The sequence below is a fragment of the Drosophila biarmipes genome, chromosome X, assembly GCF_025231255.1.
Source record: "Drosophila biarmipes strain raj3 chromosome X, RU_DBia_V1.1, whole genome shotgun sequence".
Lineage (NCBI taxonomy): Eukaryota > Metazoa > Arthropoda > Insecta > Diptera > Drosophilidae > Drosophila > Drosophila biarmipes.
Window position 1 is genome coordinate 12,883,614 of NC_066611.1, and position 21,690 is coordinate 12,905,303.

The 21,690-nt window shown below is 39.3% G+C and overlaps 3 protein-coding genes across 11 annotated transcripts in view; 2 read left to right on the forward strand and 1 right to left on the reverse strand.

The window, feature by feature from the left end:
• Positions 1–10,890, forward strand: part of LOC122818646 (uncharacterized) — a 29,858-nt gene extending 18,968 nt beyond the window's left edge. The window contains exons 1-3 of one of the 2 annotated variants that reach the window (XR_007763493.1): positions 9,669–10,197; positions 10,491–10,690; positions 10,739–10,890. Coding sequence is in view for 1 of the 2 variants with exons in the window: in XM_050885311.1 (XP_050741268.1) it covers positions 10,491–10,500 (10 nt within the window). In the remaining variant the exon portion in view is untranslated. The other variant, XM_050885311.1, reaches the window with a different exon arrangement.
• LOC108025598 (cAMP-specific 3',5'-cyclic phosphodiesterase) overlaps positions 1–21,690 on the reverse strand; it is a 139,344-nt gene that overhangs the window by 28,483 nt on the left and 89,171 nt on the right. For 6 of the 8 annotated variants that reach the window (XM_017096134.3, XM_044093388.2, XM_044093387.2 and 3 more), the window contains one exon: positions 3,435–3,611. In XM_017096134.3, the coding sequence (XP_016951623.1) occupies positions 3,435–3,611 (177 nt within the window). Of the gene's footprint in view, positions 1–3,434; positions 3,612–14,042; positions 15,242–21,690 lie in introns of all 8 variants that reach the window. The other 2 variants (XM_050885230.1, XM_017096130.3) reach the window with 1 other exon arrangement.
• On the forward strand, positions 11,860–13,632 carry LOC108025599 (katanin p60 ATPase-containing subunit A-like 2). Its single transcript, XM_017096135.3, has one exon. The coding sequence runs from the start codon at positions 11,983–11,985 to the stop codon at positions 13,537–13,539; it is 1,557 nt and encodes a 518-aa protein (XP_016951624.1). The 5' UTR covers positions 11,860–11,982; the 3' UTR covers positions 13,540–13,632.

The following is a 21,690-nucleotide window of genomic DNA, read 5'->3' on the forward strand; positions in this document are numbered from 1 at the left end:
CGGTATGAAACCCAAAACAATAAAAACAATTCCACTTAACTGCATCTATTATTGGTTGCCATGATTATTTTCTCGTTTTTCGGGGTGGCTGTCCGAAAATGTGAGAAGGAACATCCCGAGATGCCCGACAACAAAATATTATGACTAATTGTGAGTTGTTTTGCTCGAACGGCGACCTTGACATTTACACGGAAAAGAGAAAAATCGGGGGAAAATGGTTTTTGGTTTGTGGGTGGTATGCAAGACAGAATCTCGGACAGTCGGCTAATTATTTGTTATTAGTGTTGAAATCTTTATGAAACTTGGTCGTCACTCAATGGCTTTCGATTCCTCCCCTCCGCCCATGGCCCTCTCAGTGGCTCTAGTTTTGGTTTTAGCCCAAGACCCCAGCCATAAATACGTGTGTGTAATTGACAGCTCATCAGGAACATTGTTTGAAAGTGGCAGCAGCCCCTAGAAATATTCCAACTTGATTGAAAGCAAACGCAGCGTGCGCTGAAAGGTGAAGATTTCCACCGCTCACACACCCACCAACCCACCCACCTCCCCCTGAATTTTCCTCATCCATGATTTTGCCGCCGGGCGGAGGAGAGAGTGGAGGAGGGAAGAGCGGAAAAGAGGGACAGTTTGGCAGGCCGAAAAACTTTGAAGGCAGACAAAAGTTTTCGGCTTCCATGCCGCACTGAAAACAAATGCAAATTGCGTTGCTGTCGCCTGCCAAAAACATTTGACCGTAAAGGGAAAACTACAACAACACCTGAGGAAAACCGACCGCAACAACAAGAACAGCAACGTTGGCCAAGAAGGTCGAGCAACTGGGTGAAAACAACATACTTATTCGAACTAAAATTGAGTTGGCTTTGCTCAAAAGAATTATACAACAGATACAGAAGCCGCAGGAATGTTAATTTTCATTGATATATTTATTTATTTAAGTTATTTGGTTTTTAGCATTGTTAAAAAACATTTTTGCCATCTATTAAAAGTTTAAAAATCAATTAAATTGTATTTCAATAGTTTTAAAATTCAGATTTTAAAAAATAATTATTTTAAAATAACATCCTTAATAAAAAAAATATTTTCAGCACACATTAAAGTGTGTTAAACCCAAAATAAACTCATATTATAAATATCCAATTAAGTCTTCAAGTTTAAAATCCAAATAAAACTCATAAATCATTTCCCGTGATTGAGTTTTCCCCTCCAGCTTGGAGTCTTTAAAAAGGCATGAAAATCTTGTTATTTCCGCCGTCGTAAATCATCTATTTACTTTGGGGTTTCAAGTGGTTTTGCCGTCAGGCTCTTAAGTGTTTTTCTTTCTTTTTTTTTTTTTGCTTTGGGCCAAATATTTTGGCTTTTGTAATTTTTGCAGGCATAATTTGCGCTCTAAATTTCAAAAAGGGGGAAAACCAAAACGGTGGAGTGGCCAAGGGGGAAAAGTGCACTTTTGGCGCTGTAAAAATAGCTGTAAAAATGTAAATATTTTGCCAGCCTTCTCCCTTTCGATTTTCGCCCCGCCCAGCCCCACATTTTCCGCCGCCCCCCAATCTATATATCCATCTTTTATGGTGATCATCAGCAGCCTCCCACTTTTCTTGTTGTTGTTGTTGCAGCTGCATGTGTAATTAGGTGTTATTGTTTTTGTGCATAATACATGGCTGTGTCTGTGTGTGTGGCCCCATTGCCGCTGCCAAAATGTAAAAAAAAAAAATTGTAGGAGTGCGGGGGGATGCACTCAAAAACACAGAAGCCAAAAGGCTTGCCAAAAAAAACAACAACCCCTCACTCACACACACACACACACACAGGGGGAAATAAAAACAACAAAAAGGGAAGCCGAAAAAAAAGTGTATTTCCGGCCTCAGTGTTGCATAACGCGTTTTTGGCCATGCATGTGTAATGAGGGCTTTTTTTGAGCGGGGTGAGGGCGGTTCTACTGTGACTAACTAATTGAAGTTGAGGCCTTAGGCCCTGTAAAAGCTATGGAGGAAATATGCCCAGCATCAGGCAGTAGATACTGAGCGAAAATAAGGAAAACTTTTTGGACTAGGAAGTTTATTTTAGAACTTTACAATACTGCTTCTGAAAAATCGTATATTTAATAGGATTTAAAATTGTAATCATTATATGACAAAGTTAAAATTCTAAATTTAGTTCGTATAATAGGTCTAAAATTTTAAAGGAAATCCCAAGTTAACCCTCATCATTTAGATAAAAATAAGTTTTGAATTCCGCCTGCATTGCACTTTCCGTAGTGCAGGCCTTTGCATATTTTTGTGAACTTTAACGAAGAGGTCGGAAAATAGGTAGGCAAAATCTGGGGGGTAAGCCCCGCAGCAAAGTCACAGTAATCCCACACAGAGGGGAAAAGAGGCGGAAGTAGAGGAAAGTCCGGAACGGGGCTGGGAATATAAGGGGGGGAAAAAGCGATGAGGAAAACTCTGGAGCCGAGAGATGCCAGCAAAGTTGTTGCACTTTTCGCATGTGTGCGTTTGGAATTTAGCTAGCTTCACCATTGAGCCAACCCCCTACGCAGCGAAGCCCCACCACCATAAATTGTTCAAATATTTCTGGCAAGTCTCTTAAACACCTTAAACACCCACAGCATAAAATAAATTTGACTAGAATTATTTTGAGTTTAGAACGAAAATACAAATTGCAGCATATTTATTTGCAAAACAAATAAAATTGAGTTTTACAAACACAGAGTAGAAATAGAAAAGTACAGCCATCAGTAAACTAAAAAGTTTAAACACAGTGTTGATAAACATCAAATAAGACGGGAAAATTACAGAGTAAATGCATTTAACAGAGTAAATTTCGTTCATAAAGAGACAGAGAAACAAGTTATAGGAGAAAAAATAGTTTTTTAGGAAGCCAGATAGAAAACAGTGGAAATGGATTATAGATATTAATATTTCTATACAGTGTTGGTAAGGACTTAATAAAGTCCAAACGAAAGGATAAGCAAAGGACAAGCCTTAAATTAGGAAAACCCCTCAAATATAGACAGAGAGAGAGAGGGACGTCAGTATAGAAAAAAAATACTATAGAATAGTTTCGGTAAAAGTGTAGATAAACACCACAGAAAACAACATTAATCGCACTCAAAGTAAGTGTACCAGAAATAATGGCACAACAAAGCAAAGGAACCATAAGCGAAAAACCATAATCAAAGCCGTTTCAGGGAGGGGGAATCACAAACACGAAAAAGGCGTTGAAAATGTCCATCATAATCATTATCTGAGCCCATAAATAAACAGGTGAATGTTTATGGTTGTCACTCACAAAAATAAAATTAAATAAAGGGAAAGCTCGGCTTTAAAATTAAACTTGAAGTAAGGGGAACTCAAAACTTATAAATAAATTAATTAATAATGAATGAAGGGAGATGGGGAAATTGAATGCTATCGAAGTTGTTCTGGAGGACTTACCTTTCGCTAGCGATGCTTGAGTTTCGGGACATGGACTTGGGCGACATCTCAAAGTCGGAATCGGAGCGATATAGAAACGATTCGCGACGCTGCGGCAAATTCTGTAGAACCAAACCGGCGCTGGGAGAGCCGCCCTCGAGCGGTGATCGAGCGCCCTGGCCATTTTCTACATCGAAACTGTAATAAAAATAATGAAAAGAGTTGAATTAATATGTGTTTTTGATAGAAAATGCTTTAGAAAAACTTATATATTCACACAAAATATACAACATTTATAATCATATGCAAATATAGATGTAGATTTAATATCATTTATTCAATTTAGACCATCATAGGAAATATAATAAATGTACATTTCAAGGACCGAAGCATATAAACGGCCTGCGAAAAATAGCCCTATAAAGTGAAGACAATGCCACCGGAAACGGAAACTCGCCTAACAAGGCGCATTTAAAGTTTCATTTTGTTAGTCATCTTTCGCGCTTCCTTTTTTTTCTCTCAGCTCGCTTGTCTGCGGCAAAAAGTTTTTCTGGCTGGCAGAATTCTTGTAACAAGTCCTCTGCTCCCTCTAAGAAAAAAAAAGGGAGAAATACAAAAACTGCGAAAGCAAAAGTCACTCCACTCCGCCCGAAAATGTGAAAGGAAAGTTTAGTCAATTGTGGGCCAGGGGCCCGAGTTTTGGGGGAGTTCTTAAACAAAAAATATATAGAAACTTCCATAAAATTGCAAGCTCATCTTGGACGACGCGCACTTCAATTTGCCGCTAGGTGCCTGCCTTAAACTTATAATCAGGCTCCTTTAAGCCGCAACTTTTATTCACGCCAATTTAATCTGGCATAAGGCCAATACACACAAGTGTATCGAAATGTATAGAATATCCTTTTAATTTATTGAAGCCACAAGGCATTCTGCTTTACTAAAAAAAATTGGATTGGAATAATTTACTTAATAATTTATTATTATAAAATTTTATTTGAGAGATTTTAAATTAAACTTCACGTTGAGTAAAAATAAAAATAGTAGATACATTTACATTTATGAAATAATACATTCATCCTTAAAAAAACATAAGAAATCTAAGTATATCAAATCATTTTTAACAAATAAATATATAATATATGAAATCATCAAATATAATATATTCATATACAATTTTTCATATAATGTATCATAATATTAATAGTATAATTTGTCATATCATATCACATCATATTTTTTTATTAGAGAAACTTGTATTTGTTTTATAAACAAGATCCTCGACTTACTATAAGTAACCTATCCAGAAGCATAAATTCGACACAACCTAATTGAAAACTCACCGAATTGGTAAACACAAAATACCAATTCGAATGGAAACTCTTGGCTCTGGCACTTTTCCGCAACTTTCTTGCCCCACACAGCTGTGTGTCCCCCCTCAAGCTTTTCCCAACACCTCCCGCTCATTTTCCTCGCAAGGCTGGTGGAAAAGTCGTAAAGAAAAATGATGTTTTAAGTAAAATTTATACCGGGGTCATTAAGTAAACTTGGCACAAAGTTGTTGCCGCTTGTTGCTACTATTTCGTTTTTAAGGGGGTCGGTTGGAAGTGCTGGGAAAATGTTGGGGAAAATGAGGGCGGGGACGGTGAGCAACAATGTCGCCAGTTTCCCTGGCATACTTTGTGGCGTTTTTCTGCAAAAGTTATGGCAACAGCAGCGTCGGCGACAAACTGTTTTTAGTTCGGTTTCAGTTTTCAGTTCCCAGTTCCCAGTTCCCAGTTTCGGGCATACATTTTCCCGCTCTCCTTTTTTCGTCGATTTTTGTATTTTTAATGGTGTTATGCACACTCTATATTGTTGCTCTGCCGTCAGAAGTTTATTTTATTTTTGCATCGCCAAAACAAATGCGAACGCTAAATTTCTACTTAGTTGGTGTGGTTTTCAACGGGTTTTCCACTGGTTTTCCACTGGTTTTCCACTGGTTTTCCACTGGTTTTCCACTGGTTTTCCACTGGTTTTCCACTGGTTTTCATTTTTTAATTGGTCGCAAGAGGAGCCAGAAGTGGGATACAAATTCATTGGGCTTTCTATTTAGCCTTGTTAGCTGGAAAATCGTTTTATTTTGTGTTAATTAAAATTCATGGGTCAACAAAATTAGGAGACAGCTATTCCCATGTTCAGAGAAAAAGTTTAAATAAAAAAGAAAACATTAAATGTTAGAGCCATTATTTTTTAGAGATTATATTACAAAGATATAGCCTTTAAATTGTTTTCCATTTAATAAAATATTTCATTTGTGCAATAGGGCTTTCTCAATTATTATTTTTTCTTTAGCTTGAAGTTACAATATTCCATTATCCCATTCCTTTATCCTTCAGTTATCTGCTTATTTTGCCGCCCTTCTTAATCCTTCCTTTGTCCAATACTTATTTAGTTACTTTGCAATGCACTCGTGCATTCATTCGCACCATGAATGCTGCATTCATTCCCTTCAAAGTCGCCGAATACTTGGCGCCTGCTTATCCTGACATCCCAAGGACCTGTCGTAACACTCGGAAAAAACTTACAGAACATAGGGACAAAAAACAGCACTCGAGCTCATAAAGCGTCCTGTCACAGCCAGGACACAAAAAACGCAGACGAACCAAACAAAAAATGCGAGAGAAAAGCATGAAGAAAGGCCAAATAGAAACAAAAGATGAGCGAGCAGGACAATTGTTCTGCGTGTGAAAGAGAGGGCTAGCTGGGCCGCCGAAAGAGATGGCGAGAATAAATAAATAGCCGCTGTCCAGCGTTTTGAAAAACTCACTAAACTTGTGCCACACTTGGAGAATCGGGCATTATATTTGGGATTTTAAGCGCATGATAGAGAAGCTCCAGCTTTTCGAAATCAAATAACAATATATTTTAAGTTTTTCTTAAATTATTTATTTGTTAAAGAGTTATAAAACATTAAATATATCTCCACAAAGTTGGCCTAATTTATATCTTTTCATTTAGAAAATCTGGAACATATATATCAATAACTTATCGATGTTTATCAAGGCTTTCAAAAATTAACTATCGATAGTTTTACGTTTTTTGATTAAACCATTTCATTTGATATATTTTCATCTTTGTCATTTACGCTTTATGTCTTTTATTAGTTTCAGTTATAAGTTGTTTATATTTCGAAAATTACTTAATTTTACAACTACTAAAATTCGTTTACGGATCGTTAATTTATTATCGATGCTTGCCCATCTCCAAGCTATAGTATTTTCATCGTTATCCTCTAAACAACTCCCAGAGCTTATTTTCTCTAGTTGCATACTTGCAGGCGCCCCAAAAACAATTACATACTTCTATGTGGGTGGTGCTGTAGGGTGTTTTTTTTTTTTTTTTTTTTTTTTGTAGGGTGATGTGTGGTTCTTTTTTTTGTGTATGTGTGTGTGAGTCAGTGGGGGGTGTGCTGTGGGTGGTGGGCTTCAATTCATTTAAGCCGTGACGTGCTTTAAGCCACACAGTCGCACTCAAGCCGGATGAAGGCGAAAGTAGCTGGCTGGCGGGAGATTGGCATTGTTGTTGTGCCCGGAGAAAGGGGTGGAGAAAGGGGCGGAGAAAGCGTAGGCAAAAAGGGGTGGGGAAAGGGGCGTGGCGGTAGCTGGGGAGTGGGGAGAAACGGAAGTGTGCCCGACGGCGGCTCTTCATGTGCCTAATTATATGTGCAAATAAATGAACGACGCATGCTGATTGCGTGGGTGTAAGTGTGCACGAGTGTGTATTAGTGAGCCAGTTGTCGGTGTGTGAGTGTGTATCTGTGTGTGTCTGTTTTGGGATCATGTTTATAAGTATGTCGGTCTGTTTGCCCTAGACAAAAGGTTGCCTCTTGCGCCTAAAAAAAAGCGCTAAGCTCAACGCCCAGCGCCAACTTAATTAGTTTGTTAAACTCGCAGCTCACCCACACCCACGCAGAGTGTCTGTGAGAGTCCTTTGGCAGGGAAATACCTCGAAAATCCCGGGAAAACAAAGGAAAACTCAGGTATTTTCATCAACGCTTTTCAACAGACTTTAAGCGAATCACGCTAGTCCGTTTTAAGTTTTCAGCTTTATTTCTTATCTCCTTAAAAATTTTTTGATAAATGTAATATTTTATTACAATATTATACATTTTAAAATGGTGGAAAATGGTTATTTTTTTTGGTATTGCTCTCAAGTTCCCCATGGCTTAACTGCATTTTCAAGTTTCGAGCTTTATTTATTATGTCTTTTTAATGAGATATTTAATGTTTTATTATTATAATATTTGATAAAGCTTGAAAAACGGGTGATATTTTATTTTTACTCCCTAGTTTCTTATACGTATTTTCAACGTGATTATGAATCTGATGGGACTTTTTTAGAAATCACAAACACACACAGGTGCGTCTTGAAGGATTCCACTTACCTATACACCCATACACACACACTCACAGCGAGGGCAAGTGGTAAGTGGCCTCTCACTCCCACAATACGTGCACACAAATACCGCCAGTCGGAAAACCTTGAGAGCAAATGGAAACCCCGAAAAGAATTCGAAAAAAAAATAAGAAAAATATAACCGAAAATCCAAAAACCAAAGCAAAGTGCAGAGAACCTAAGGAAAAATGCTGGCGAAAGGGACAGAGCAACCGATTGCAACTGTGGGTGCGAAAAAGAGGTGGTCTGCAGTGGGTGGTGGCTGATGAGGGGAGAGAAAAACTGTCACAAGGCCATTAACAAAAGCCTGAGACTGACTGCCATGGAGGTTGCACGATGACGGAAGACGGAGGCAAGGCGGGGAGGTTTGCAAAAAAAAACCAAATTAAAATTGCGAGGCGAAACCAAATGGGCACATTCAGCCACTGGCCACCCACTTTTCACAGAGAAAAAGAGCTGGAACATGCTAGTATCTTAAAAATTAACCATGTCAATGCAATAATGTTAATATAGAATTGAAGAATTTAAATAAATATTTTATCATCAAGAAAAATGATTGAAATAAATTTATTTTTATCTATCTTATAAGCTTTTAAAGAATAAATACCATTAAAATACTTTATTATATATATATATATAAATATATAAAATCACAAAAAGAAATCACATAAAGTCACAACTGTAAATTGAAATGAAAATAAATATTGCATTAAAATTTAAATAATTTTATTATATTCAAATATGTTACTTCACTTCTATAAAGGTCACCTATGTAGCTATACCCTTGAAATTGTCAAGTTTTTCCCCGTGTGTTAATCTTTTTTAAAGGCAAGGTGAAATAGCTGGATGTGCTGGAAAATGGGAAATGCGGAATGTGGGTTGCCGTTGCTTGTGCATCTGCATGTTGAATAATTTCCACCGAGTGGGCGTGGCACGTGCGCGTGTATGCGTGTGCGGACAGGATCCGCTGATTTTCATTTCATTGCGTCGTGCATTTGATTAACCATCTGGCGCCGTCATCTCTCGCCAAATTGAGCATGTTGCCAGCTCGGGGCAGCAGCCGAATTTCGGGGACAAGCGAGGGAAATGCGGATGGAAAAGCGGTGGAAAACCAAGTACCAGTGAAGGGCGGACGGGGAAAGTGCACAACGAACAATTAAGGGCACTAACCAATTGAGAGGACTCAATTGCGGCCAACTGATCCGGCAATTTGCAAGGCACTGAATTGGGTTAGTTCAGGATTTGCTGGGTAAACAGCACAGCTACACGGGGAAAATAGGGCGTACTGAATGCGAACTTTAAATATTATAATATAAGTTTTATCAAGTTGTTTTTGAAATTCAGATTTTAGTCAAAAATCCTTCTTTTACCGAGGGTTTTCAGCCGTATTTTTGGCAAATCAAGGCGTACAATCAAAAGACCGACTGTTTTAATTTAATCACTTTTAGAAAAATTTATTTTTTGACCCATTTTTTTATTTTTTTGTGAGGGGTTGTATGGTGTTTTTTTTTAAATTCAGGTTTTAGTCAAAAATCCTCCTTTTCCCGAGGTTTTTCAGCCGTATTTTTGGCAAATCAAGGCGTCCAATCAAAAGACCGACTGTTTTAAGCAGCTAGCGTCCTCAGCTATCAAATTCAATAATTTTTAGGGCAAATTTATTTTTTGACCCATTTTTTCATTTTTTTTTTAATTCAGATTCTAGTCCAAAATCCTTTTGTTATCGGTTTTTTAGTCGTAGTTTGGCCAATTCATGGCGTACAGTCAAAAGACCGACTGCTTTGAGCAGCTGGCGTCCTCTGCTAACGATCCCCATGCCTTACAGAAATATTTAAATTTTTAATATTTTTTTCATAATTTGTAAGGTGCATTATATATATACAAAATGTAACATTCAACATAAAACATCCAATAAACAACTGAATACATGTTAAAGGTTTAATGTTGAAAAAAAACCTAAAATAATGCAACTATAGGTAATATTTACATGTTAAATTAAACAATTTATAGACAACATGTAACATTCAACATAACACATCCAACTAACAACTCAAGACATGTTAAATGTCTGATGTTGTAAAAATAACCCTAAATTATGCAATTATATAGTAATATTTACATTTTACAATGGCCACGTCATCGAAAATGTTAATTACAAATTAATTTCTTGTGTGGGAGCTTATAATTCCCAATTAGTTCTAGCTCGAAAATGCATGACCTGGCGGCTATGGTCACCCCAAATCAGTTGACCGGAAGTACCGGCGAGTGTTTGTGTGTGTGTGTGATAGTGCTCTTGGACAGATCACTGGACAAGGTGGAGGTGGCACTGGACTCCAGGATGCAGTGCATCCAGGTATGAACCTTATATAAGTGTTAATTAAATATTTATAGTCGCCTTACCTAGGCAACTTTCAATGTGCAACGTTTATAAATCTGTAGTCAACATTTAACATTGAACATGTAACATACAACATTCAACATTAAACCAGCATGTAACATTCAACATTGAACATCCAACTTAAGACATGTTGAATGTTTATGTTGTATAAATAACCTAAACATGTAATTTTTATGTAATACTTATGAATTGTACAATTGGCCACGTCATTGATAATGCTAATAAAAACTGATCTCTTCTTCTTCTAGTTCCAGCTGAAAATGGATGCTATGGTCACTCGGAAAACCAGTTGACCGAAAGATTTAACGAAGGATTGTGTGTGTGTTGGTGCCTTTGGACAAATCACAGGTTCACAGGATATATATGGAGCCTTTGCAATGATTGCTGAATAAGTACATATATGGAGATCTCATCATTCAAGACAGCAGAGCACCGAAAACTTATTCAGGTAAGTACCCTAGTGAATTAAATATTTTTAGTAACCTCTTAAGTTTAGTGTCTTAAGTGAAACGCCGCCAAGTTGATGCCATGTAAATTGGCTAATTTTTTGGACATGTTTTCTGATATTTTTATTTATATATATTTCTGTAAACTAATGCAAACATATCAGCGTTCAAAAATTATATAGAAATGAACCAGAATGTTCTTGGGTTCTCTTTTATTTATTTATTTATATTATCATGTTATACATCCTAATCCTGTATTTATGTATAATGTAATTTAATTTGGTAAAATAAAGAAATGGTTTATCTTCTAATAATGTTGTTTTATCGGAGAATTAAAAGAACTTGGTAATCTTATTTATTGAATATGCAATGCAAATATGTACACAAATATATATATTTAATCATCTCCCTGGCGCGCAAAAAAAAAAAACTAATCTGCTAGCACCCACAACCATCTTTTTTATATTTTAAATAGTATATAAGTTATATATAATACTATTTAATATAATATTTAGATTAGGATGTGTATTATTAGTATGCTTTAATATTAAGTATTTGGTGAGATATATCATAAGTTGTTTTAAGAACTGAGGATCTGGAAAAGTAGGAACCAGGATGTGTGATTTTCGGCTTGCCGAAATAAGCTTCCCCCTTGTCAAACATTTCAAAATTTCAAAGGTATAAAATTACCAGCCAATAATAACAATTAATTGAAAATTAAACAATGAGCCCAACGAGGTATGACACTCATAGTCTAACTGTTATTTATATTACAGCAGCCAAAATACTGATACAGATTTTTAATATTAATACGATTTTTCCTTCCGGTTTTTAGTCGTAATTCAGTCAATTAAAGTCTAAGCGACCGTCTTGTTTCGAGCAGCTCGCTTTGTCTGCTATCAATCCCCATCACTTAAATAAATATTTAATTTTAGAACTTGTTTTTTTTTTTCATATTTTTGCCAAAAATACGCATTATTGAATCAATTTTTTACTACCTCATACTCTAGTTAGTTTTTCTGTTAAATTTTAAGAGCTTTTAATATCGCAAAACCTTTGTATGACGAAAAACCAAACCACAAATCAAGCCAGAAAGGAGTTATTCTGGGTTTTTCTGCTTTTCTCTGCATTTTTAATTAGCCCACAAGCAGATATGAAGTCCTGAATCCTTTTAGTTTTCCACCTGTCTTGCCCGCCCCTCATTTGCCAGTCCTGCGGTTGCCGGGGAAAATGTTTTGAGAACAATGAAACAGAAAACCTCTAGCGTGTAACATGGCAACCCTTGCCATTCGCTATGACAACCCCAGTTTTGTTTCCGAGGAGCGAAAAACAATTGCTGCGAAAACTACGCCAGATACTTCACAAACTTCCTGGAATTCAAAACAATCGAGCGAGATTTTCCCGGAAAAGCCACAGCATGAAGACCCAGGGAAAATACGGAGTGACAGCGACGGCCGCAGCACAAGTTCTGTGTGAGGATGTGCGGAACTTCAGCACACGTCGACGCAATATTCTCTACCTAATGCATCGCTATCTGGTGGACAATGGCTACTATTCCACGGCCGAGTCCCTGAAGACCGAAGGACGTCTGTCCGAGGAGTACGAGCTGTGCGACAACATCGACTTGGATGCCATGTACCTGGAGTACGCCAGCTTTTTCAACCTGAAATTTGGAAAATACCCCAAGATCCTCAAGAAAATTGGACCCAAAATCAAGGTGGAAATGTCGGGTGCCAAGCAGGAAAAACCCAAGGAGCAAGCAAAGAAACCGGCCCCAAGCCCAGAGGCTTCTCTGGCCAATTGGCACATCGGTGTGGGTGCAGCCACAGCGGCCTTGAATAGCGAGCTGCAACCGCTGCAGATTAAGAAAATGGAAACTGCAGCGGAATCGAATGGCCCGGAAAATGCCTGTGAAATCGAACATGGCCATTTGGGTGGCGATGATGCTCTGTTCTCTTCGCTGGATTGGCAATCCCTGGCGGATTTGGTAAAGACAACTATTTTGCAGGAGAATACAAAGCTGAAATGGTCGGATGTCTGTGGCAATCAGCATGCCATCGAGCTGATCAAGGAGGCTGTGCTAACGCCCATTGAGTTTCCCCAATTGTTTGCCCACGGGCTCAAGCCCTGGCGATCCCTGCTGCTCCACGGGCCACCGGGCAGTGGAAAAACCTTTCTGGCCAAGGCCCTGTACTCCGAAACCCAGGGCCAGGTGACCTTTTTCAACATAACAGCCAGCATTATGGTGAGCAAATGGCGCGGCGAATCGGAAAAGATCCTGCGGGTGCTCTTCCACATGGCTGCCAAGAGGGCGCCTTCGGTGATTTTCCTGGATGAAATCGAGAGTTTGACCTCCAAAAGGGACCGGGCCACGGATCACGAGAGCTCCAAGCGCTTTAAGAACGAGCTCTTGCAACTGTTGGACGGCATGGAGCACTCTTTGAACGGCGTCTTCGTCCTGGCCAGCACCAACTTGCCCTGGGACATTGATGAGGCCTTTCTGCGGCGCTTCGAGAAGAAATTGCTGGTCCAACTGCCCAACGAGGCGGAGAGAAGTAGCCTGATCAGCCGACTTTTGGGCACCAGCATCTCGCTGAATCCGCGTCTGCTGCAAAAGCTGGTGGAGATGTCCGCTCAGTTTACCGGGGATGAAATACGACTGGCCTGCAAGGAGATCAGCATGCACCGGGTGCGCTGTGCCACCAAGGTGGGCGACCGATCCGCCGGAGTGTCCAAGGAATCGCAGGCTGCCATCGAGGCCAACGTGGAGAGGGCCTTCAAGCAGGTGCGTCCCTTGGGCCAGAAACTGCTGGCCAAGCACGAGCAGTGGCAACAGGAGAATGGCTCATAAAGTGGGCCCTCACTTTACCATATATATTTTGTATAACTAGTTCAAGTGTATTTTTTTCGAGTAAATAAATTATATAATGGTATACCTAAACTATCATTAGCAAAGCATTTCTTGCTTAAGAGTTAAGTTCATATATTTTTTGTAATTCAAAATAAATTATTCATTTAAAAAATCTAAATAATGTAAAATACCACCAGTATATTCCTAACCCTAACATTAAATTTATACATTAAGGTGACCCCAAACAGAACTTCTAAAGCCCATAACTTGGTCAATTGGATTCTGATTATAAAAGTGTTTACCTCTAAACCCGAGTGTTTCAGTTCTGCTTTCATTTAAAAATAATTACTAAATTATTAATATTTAAATACTAACATTTTTTTAATGATTTCCTAAAAGGTGACCCCGAACATAATACCGAAAGCCCATAACTTAGCCAATTGCCTTTCGATTTTAAAGTGTGATACCCCACAAAGTTTCTGGGATTAGACTCTATTTGTTACCTGCCCGTGGTGCGTCTCCTGGCCCCTGCAATCGTCATCCTGGAGACATATCTCCGGATCCTGCCGCTCGACCTGCGCTGCGTGGTATTCCCGGTGGTCACCGACTTCACACTGTACTCGGTGGCCGTGGAGCTGCGTCGATCGCTGGTCATCAGATCGGAGCACATCGACGAGGACAGAATGGAGGCGGCCGACCTGCGCTTGCCGCCGGTGAAGGTTCCCCCGCCGCTCGACGATGTGGTGGTGGCGGAGCTATCCGACCTGGAGAACAGCGAGGATCTCTTGCTGCGACCCGATGAGCCCGTGCCCGCGCCCGCGCCCGCGGCATCCTGGATATTGCTGTAGAACTCCTCCGTCTCGCGGTCGTAGGTCTCGTCCTCATCGTCCTCGTCCATGGGATCCACCTCGAACTCCTCGCCCTCCGCCTCCGTGGCCATGGTATCGCTGCGCTGGCTGAGTGACCGATGGCCACGATTGCCACCGTTCGATAGGGACGACGTCGATTGCTGTTGCAGTTGGTAGTACTCGTGGCAATCTCCCCGCGATCCTCGAGATCGGCTGCTGCCGCTCAGATAGCGATAGGGCGCCGAACTGGAGTTGCTGGTGGTGCTCAGCGAGTGGCGTTTGTTGGGACTGATTTCCAGGGCCGAGCCACCGTTGCCGTTGGTGACCTCGCCGCCGCCGCCGCCGCCATCGCTGTCGCCACCGCCCACGCTGCCGCTGAAGGTGACCTCGTGGAACTTGGAGGACTTTCGTCGAGTCCGCGGCGCCATACCATCGCCGTTCTCGCGACCCAGCGAAATCGAGGGTCTCGGCCGATTGTTATTCTCACCCTTCTGATCCCGATCCCGATCGCGATCGCGCTCCCTTTCCCGATCCTGATCCTCTGGCATCAGGGTCAAGGCCAAGGCGGGTCGACCGCGCTTTCTGCTCCAGGGAAAGGCGCGTATAAATGCAAAGATAATGAACAGCGTGGCTATCATCTTGGCACTCCACAATTTTTGTTCTTCTCTAGAGAATCCCTTTGGGCCTAGAAAATGGCACGCACATCCTTTGGCATTTTTTCGTCGTCGTTTGAAGTTTATCTACTTTCTAGTTTTCGATTTTCACAATGTAATGTCGGTTTATGTATTGTTTTGCACTAGTTCGTCATTTTAATTAGTTCAATTTTGGTTTTTCGGTTGTCGGTTTTCTATTTTCTATTTTTGTTTTCAAAGAGAGAGAGAGAGAGTGAGGGAAAGCGAGCGTGATGAGATGCGTTGCGAAAGCGGAAACGGAAGTCCTGCTGACAGGAGGTGGGGTGGAAGAGGGGGCTGCAGTTGACAGACACGTGGCCCGAATGATGGATCAACGGTCAGGGCTGACATTCCAGGAAAATGAGGGAAAACAGCGGGAGAGAGTCACATTTCCTGGCACTAATGCAGTAGTAAAAAGTTAGGTCAAAACAAAAAATAAGTAAAAAACGAGAGCACGCTAGCAAAAATACGAAAAAAAATTGTCATATTCTGAGCATCTACAATAAATAGTATTAAAAGTCATAAAATACCACCAGAAAATTATGTCTTATTCTCACTACTCCACTTTAAAATCACTTAAAAATTTTTTTTCGACTTACAAAACAACTTTTATATTTTTAAAGCTGTTAAATTGTGTTTAATTATAATAAAAAAAATAGTAATTTAAGTTATAAAATACCACTAGAATATTATGTCTTTTTTCCACTACTCCACTTCAAAATCACTTCAAAAATTGTTCCCTTTTTCGACCTACAAAATTATATTCATATTCATTATAATAAATAAATAGTAATTAAAGTAATAAAGTACCACTAGAATCGTAGGTCTGTTTCCCACTCCAAATCCACTTAAAAATCACTTGAAAAATCCTCCTTTTTTATACCAAATCACTGTGAAGCAGTCACTGTTTGGTAAACACATTTAAACCCACTGCAAATACATTTTGCACTCGCTGTGTGTGTTGCCGTTTCCTGATCCACGCTTCATTTGCTTTTTGCTTATCTGCTTGCCACTGCTTTATGCCATATATAGGGAATATATGTGTATCTGCGAGTTCCGTTCCGAGTGACTGACAAACAAACTTGGGGGATAAACTGATGGATAAACTGCTGGCTGGACGAAGCTTGTCTAGCTAGCTGCGAGTGATTTTTATGCGCAATTTTGATGGCGCTGCGAGAATATTATGATAATCAATGCACAATTATTGCACACATGCACACACCAGGACACAGGATATGGCGTATAAAGGACTCTAAGTGCAGGCCAACTTTTCTTCTTATTTTTTTTCTTCTCCTTCTCGAGTAGCATTTTTGCCTTTGTTAACGTTCCGATTTCTCATTTTTCTATCTTTTCTTTTTCATTTTTTTTCCTTTTTTTTTTTTGCCTTGTTAGGGAGACAACAAAAATTGCACAGGATAACAGCAACAACGAGGGGCATTAAGGACCCTCGGAGGAGGTCGATGTTGTTGCTGCCTGAGCAGCTTACCCAACTGATGATGCTCCTTGCTACTATCTCTATATCTCCTCCATCATCCTCTGCCGCACACACAACCCCGCTGTTGACCTAAACTAGCTGCTTTTTAGTTCGACCATAATTGAAATGATTTAACAATGAGCCAACGATACGGAGCAGGAGAAGGGAAAATCAGGGGTGGGGCAAAAGATATGGGATTAGGTGGGTGGTCTCAGTTTTCCTGCGAAAAGTTGCAACAGCAAGTCGTTCGAAGGGTTTTAGTTGCCAATTTCTTAGAGATCAAAGTAAACCGTAGACAATGTTGGCACAATTTCACAAGAGAGTATTTTAAAAATGATATAATTAAGCTTTTATGACTTAAAAACCTTTATTTTTTATTTGAAAAATAGTTGCTTATCCGCACAAATGAAAAATTCCACAAGGCATGTATAGCATCATGCTTCAAAATAATTGTCTAAAAAGTTCAAACCGAAAATCAAATAGGATTATTGGATTTTTAACTTTTCACATAACACGAATGTTTTGTTGATTTTTCAGAATAAAAGTTGAGAACTTAACCAACCTGCATTCAAATAGGATTAAAAAGTATATTGTCAGAGACATTTTTTTTGCACACTTTAATTGGGCCAAAAAAACAAGAATTTTCGCAGCCAATTTAAGACCAACTCAATTGCGTTTAATTAAAGTTATCATAGGGCCACGAGGGCAGAGAGCGTAACAAATTCTAATGGATGCAGAAGATGATGAAGCTGCTGCTGTGAAAACCCCTGGCAATTTTCCCCTTTTCCACCTTCGGCACACGCACTACTTTTTAATTTGTTTAAATTGCATTAAAAAAGAAGAGACGAGAGGTAAAAACTGGAAGTAGCGGCCAGGAAAACTTGCCACGAAGCCAGAGGAAAATGGGTAGCGGGAAAGAAGTGGCATCTAAAGTGAATTAAGCGCAGCAAAAACGCTTTCCTTAGTCCCATTTATATATGTATCACTGCTGAGTGATGTCCTTGATGTCCAAATACAACAAAAAGTTAAATTTAATTAGCCAGAGAGCTTAAACATTGAGTAAATATAGACTCCAGTCGGGATTTCTGGTGAACTAAAGTCTAGGAAAATGCAATGTAATTGGAAAAACAAATATTTCGTTCTCAAAGAAAATGTATGGGAAAATTCTTTTTTAACCTTATTTGAGATTTAAAATTTGGAATGAGTAAATTCTGTAAGGATATGAAGCCTAAAAGAGTGCTACATTTTCCAATGCTATACATGTGGCGCCATCTAGCGAGGAATGGCTGCGACGCAGGTGCCACTGCAATACCCTTCGAATCCCTGGCTCTTTCCCCAAATCCCTCCTCCTCCAATCTCTTCATCACTTGTGGCCAGCTTATCGTCCCCCCCTTTTCTCTAAGTGTTGCTAAACAAGCTGGAAACAGGGCCGCGCTTTCTCTACTTTCTCCTTTCGAACGCACAGCACCCCCATCTCTTTTTTCGAGAAATGCCTTGGGCCCTGTTTGCTACTTTCACAGCGACTGCGCCTGTTCACAAACACACCAACGCACACACAGTGGAGCACACACACAAACAGAAGTACACACACACAAATATTTCCTTTCAATTCTTTTTCCCAGCTTTCTGTTGCTTTTTCTGCTTTTCTTTTGCAACTAATTCCACTTTGCTAGGCGCATATATTTACAGATGTGGTCAACAGTTTAGACGTAAAAAAATACAGAACTCAATTTGAAAGGTGCCCAGGAGTATGCAATAATGTATTTTAAAAGGATATTTTATTGTAGCATACTTTGAAACGCGTTTGCTTAGGGATTTCCAATTAACAATGCCCCTCTGCTAAGCATTATATCGTTATTATAATTTAGATGATTAAATAATATTTCAAAAGTCCCAGAAGTATATATTTATATTTATTATAGCATACTTTTAAACTCACTTTTTAAGTGATTTTAAATAACAGCTTGAACTAACAAGAAATCAAACCATTAATTATATTTGCTGAGTAGCAGTAAACCTTTTTGTATATTGCAACTAAATGAATTTCCATTTCTTGGTATTTCTATTATCCCTTCCGCAACTGTGTGGGTTTGAGTGCCTTTGTGTGTGTGTGTGTGCAGCATCCCCCACCCCCTTTTCACGACCATCCCCGCCTCATCCTCCTCCTTGTTGTTGTTGCTTCCCTCTCGGGGGCTAAATTTAAGTAGCAACAAATCACTTCATTGTTTGCGTGTTTACATAATATTTATACATTGTACTTGTGTGCGCCACCCTCTTGCCTCTCTGTCGCCCTCCATTCGCCCTCTTGCTCCCTCCCAGAGTGTTGACACAGTGTTTCATTAATAAAAATGCTGCCTCTGTCCCCAAAAAAAGAAAGAAATCGGAATGCGAGTCCCGTCAGACAACAAGAAAAACTTTCAGACTGCACGGCGCCGCCACACAGAATACACAGAAACAAAGCCAAAAAAAGGGGAAAATTTGGAGAAAAGCTGACCAAATGGGAGCAGACAGTATAAAAAATCCAAGAAAAACAGAGAACTAAAAAAGAAGCGGAAAACTGGAACCACAAGATAAACCCCTAGGCATATGCAATATAATTTTTACAAGAAAACTTCAACGTGATATGTTTATGATTTTAAATTTTCCATAATTTATACAAATATAATGAGTATGCAATAATAGATTTTTCATTTTCAAATGTCATTTGAGACGCCTACAAGTATGCAAAATGTTATGAAGAGAGAGAAATGTATCCACTGCCTATTTTTAAGCACCTACAATTTTCTTGAAAAATACTTTGAAATCAAGAAAATAGATAGATGCATAAACTGATTGATAATTACTTGGCTTGAAAGCTGCACTCTACTTGAACGCATAAAACCCTTAAGTCCCCCCACTTGAGGCCCCATAGACCAGCATCCATCACTCGAAATTTAGTTCAAACTACTTGGCACCTTAAAGTGTGTGTAGGAGTGGCTGTAGCGAGTGGTGTAGAGGTCGGAGTGAAGTGAAGTCGAGTGTAGTGCCTTCCATTAACAACATCATCAGCGCAGCGCAGAACCAACGTAATCATAATCGCCATCGCAATCATCATTATCATCAGCCCTAATATCCGCTGCCAGCGACGTCATAAATAATGCTACCCCTCTTAATGCAAAACATCTTTCAAAATATGCGCATAGTTTCCCCAGGGGGGCGGTGGGGGCGATCCGGGGGGCCAAGGCGAGGCCAAAATGCATGGCGTAATGGATAAAATATTTGGCAAAGCATTTAAAATCGGGGTGAGAAGAGCTATTCGGCAACGCTGCGTATGCTTAATGTGCATGGGTGGAGGGGCGGAAAACCTTCAAACTTCAATGATTGCGTTTCGGATTTGCTTGCGAAATATTACAATTTCATGAAGGCCCATCGCTCTCTCTTTGGGAAAAATTGCAGGAATTGCATTCATTACGCACTTTTCACATGAGCTGATTTCTCAGGCGGACAAAGCATTTTTTGAATGAAAATGGGGGGGGAGGGCTGGCAGAAAGCCCAATTGCAAATAGGCCCAAGAGACTCCTTTCATATTTCGCTTACACTGGCAATCGTAAAATTTCAGCAAAATTAAAAGTGAAATAGAAATAAGCAAAGAATGTGCCAAAAGAATCTTGTAAGCTTGTAGGAATCAAGAACAGCTTGGAAGAGATGTCATAAATACAAAACATGGAAGTCAAAGTTTAATTGTTTCAGAAGGTTTTGTGTGTCTAATTAAAGCGCAGGCTTTGCCACATTTTTGTGCGAATGAAAGTACAAATTTATTTGCATCGATTTTTATAAATAACTACGTTTAATTAAATTAGAATACTTTTATTTAAAAAAATATTATTTATTCAAAACCATGAGAACAAACATTGAGAATTTTATATTACATTAGAAAACATTTAGGTTAAAGGCTTTAATTAGATCTGTTCCTGGATTATATTAAATAAAGATGTTAATTAAAAAAAAAAAAAAAAAAAAAATATATATTACATTAAAATTAAATTTGAGTTCCTAAAAGTATGTATTTAAATTCATACATGGTACTTATAAGTTTGAAATATATTATTGCATACTTTCAGACACCTATAGAGATATCTTCACGAAATAAAAGAAATAAATTTTAAGAGATTCAGACATTTTCAATCATTTTTTTTCACTGTATCTACTGGGACTTGAAGCGTTTTCTGGTCGCACCCACAATGTTCCTGCCTTTTTGGCCAGCTTACAGACCTCAGCATGGCCAAGACTGAAGGAACCTGGCTTCCCCCTTGCACCACCAGCCCCGTCTCCCTCTTAACCCTCGAATGCCCAACGTAGGCTCCATCATTTCCTGTTCGCATTCCTGTCCCTTCGATGTGTCAGTTTGTTGGCCCAGCTGCAATTTGAGGCTTTTGTGTCGGACAGGACAGATATGGATTCAGATTCAGATTCAGTTTTGAGGAAGGAGTTGGGAGAGGGGGGCGCTGGAGGGGGATCGGGGACCGGAAAAAGGTGATTGGAAATGGAAATGCAAATCACGATAATGCCGATATGCTGATGATGAAATCGATGATGTTGACGATGGCCTTTGGCGAATGCCATTTGCAATGGGTCTCAATGCAAATGCTGACCAAATTAGTGTCAAAACGTATTGACTACGCACACGCAGACGTAGGGATAAACACGCACACACGGACAGTGGTTGTTAATGGCGTTGCAATTTGCATATGTGTGTCAAATGCCTGCGCTATCACTTGCTCTGCACTGGGAGAAAATGCTTATTCGGTTCCCAAAATGTCCCTTCCCTTACATTTGTTAATATTTATAAATAATTTGATGCCTAATTTCTTTTAATATTTTGCAGATTGATTTTTTTTAACCTTTATAGAGCTCAGAGTCTAAAAGTATGCAATATTATCCCCTTTCAAGCCAGAAGTACAATAAATTCAATCCTTGCATACTTTTAGTCACCTTAAACGACATTAAAAGTATTCAATAAACCGTAGCTACACAATTGGTACAATTGGTATTTTCAGACACCTATCAAATACCCTGACATATCCATAGCACTTATCGCATTTCATATTTTTCCCACGTTAATAATTAAATAAACTCTTTATTATTCATAGCACAGTTAATTAATAAATGCAAATTGATA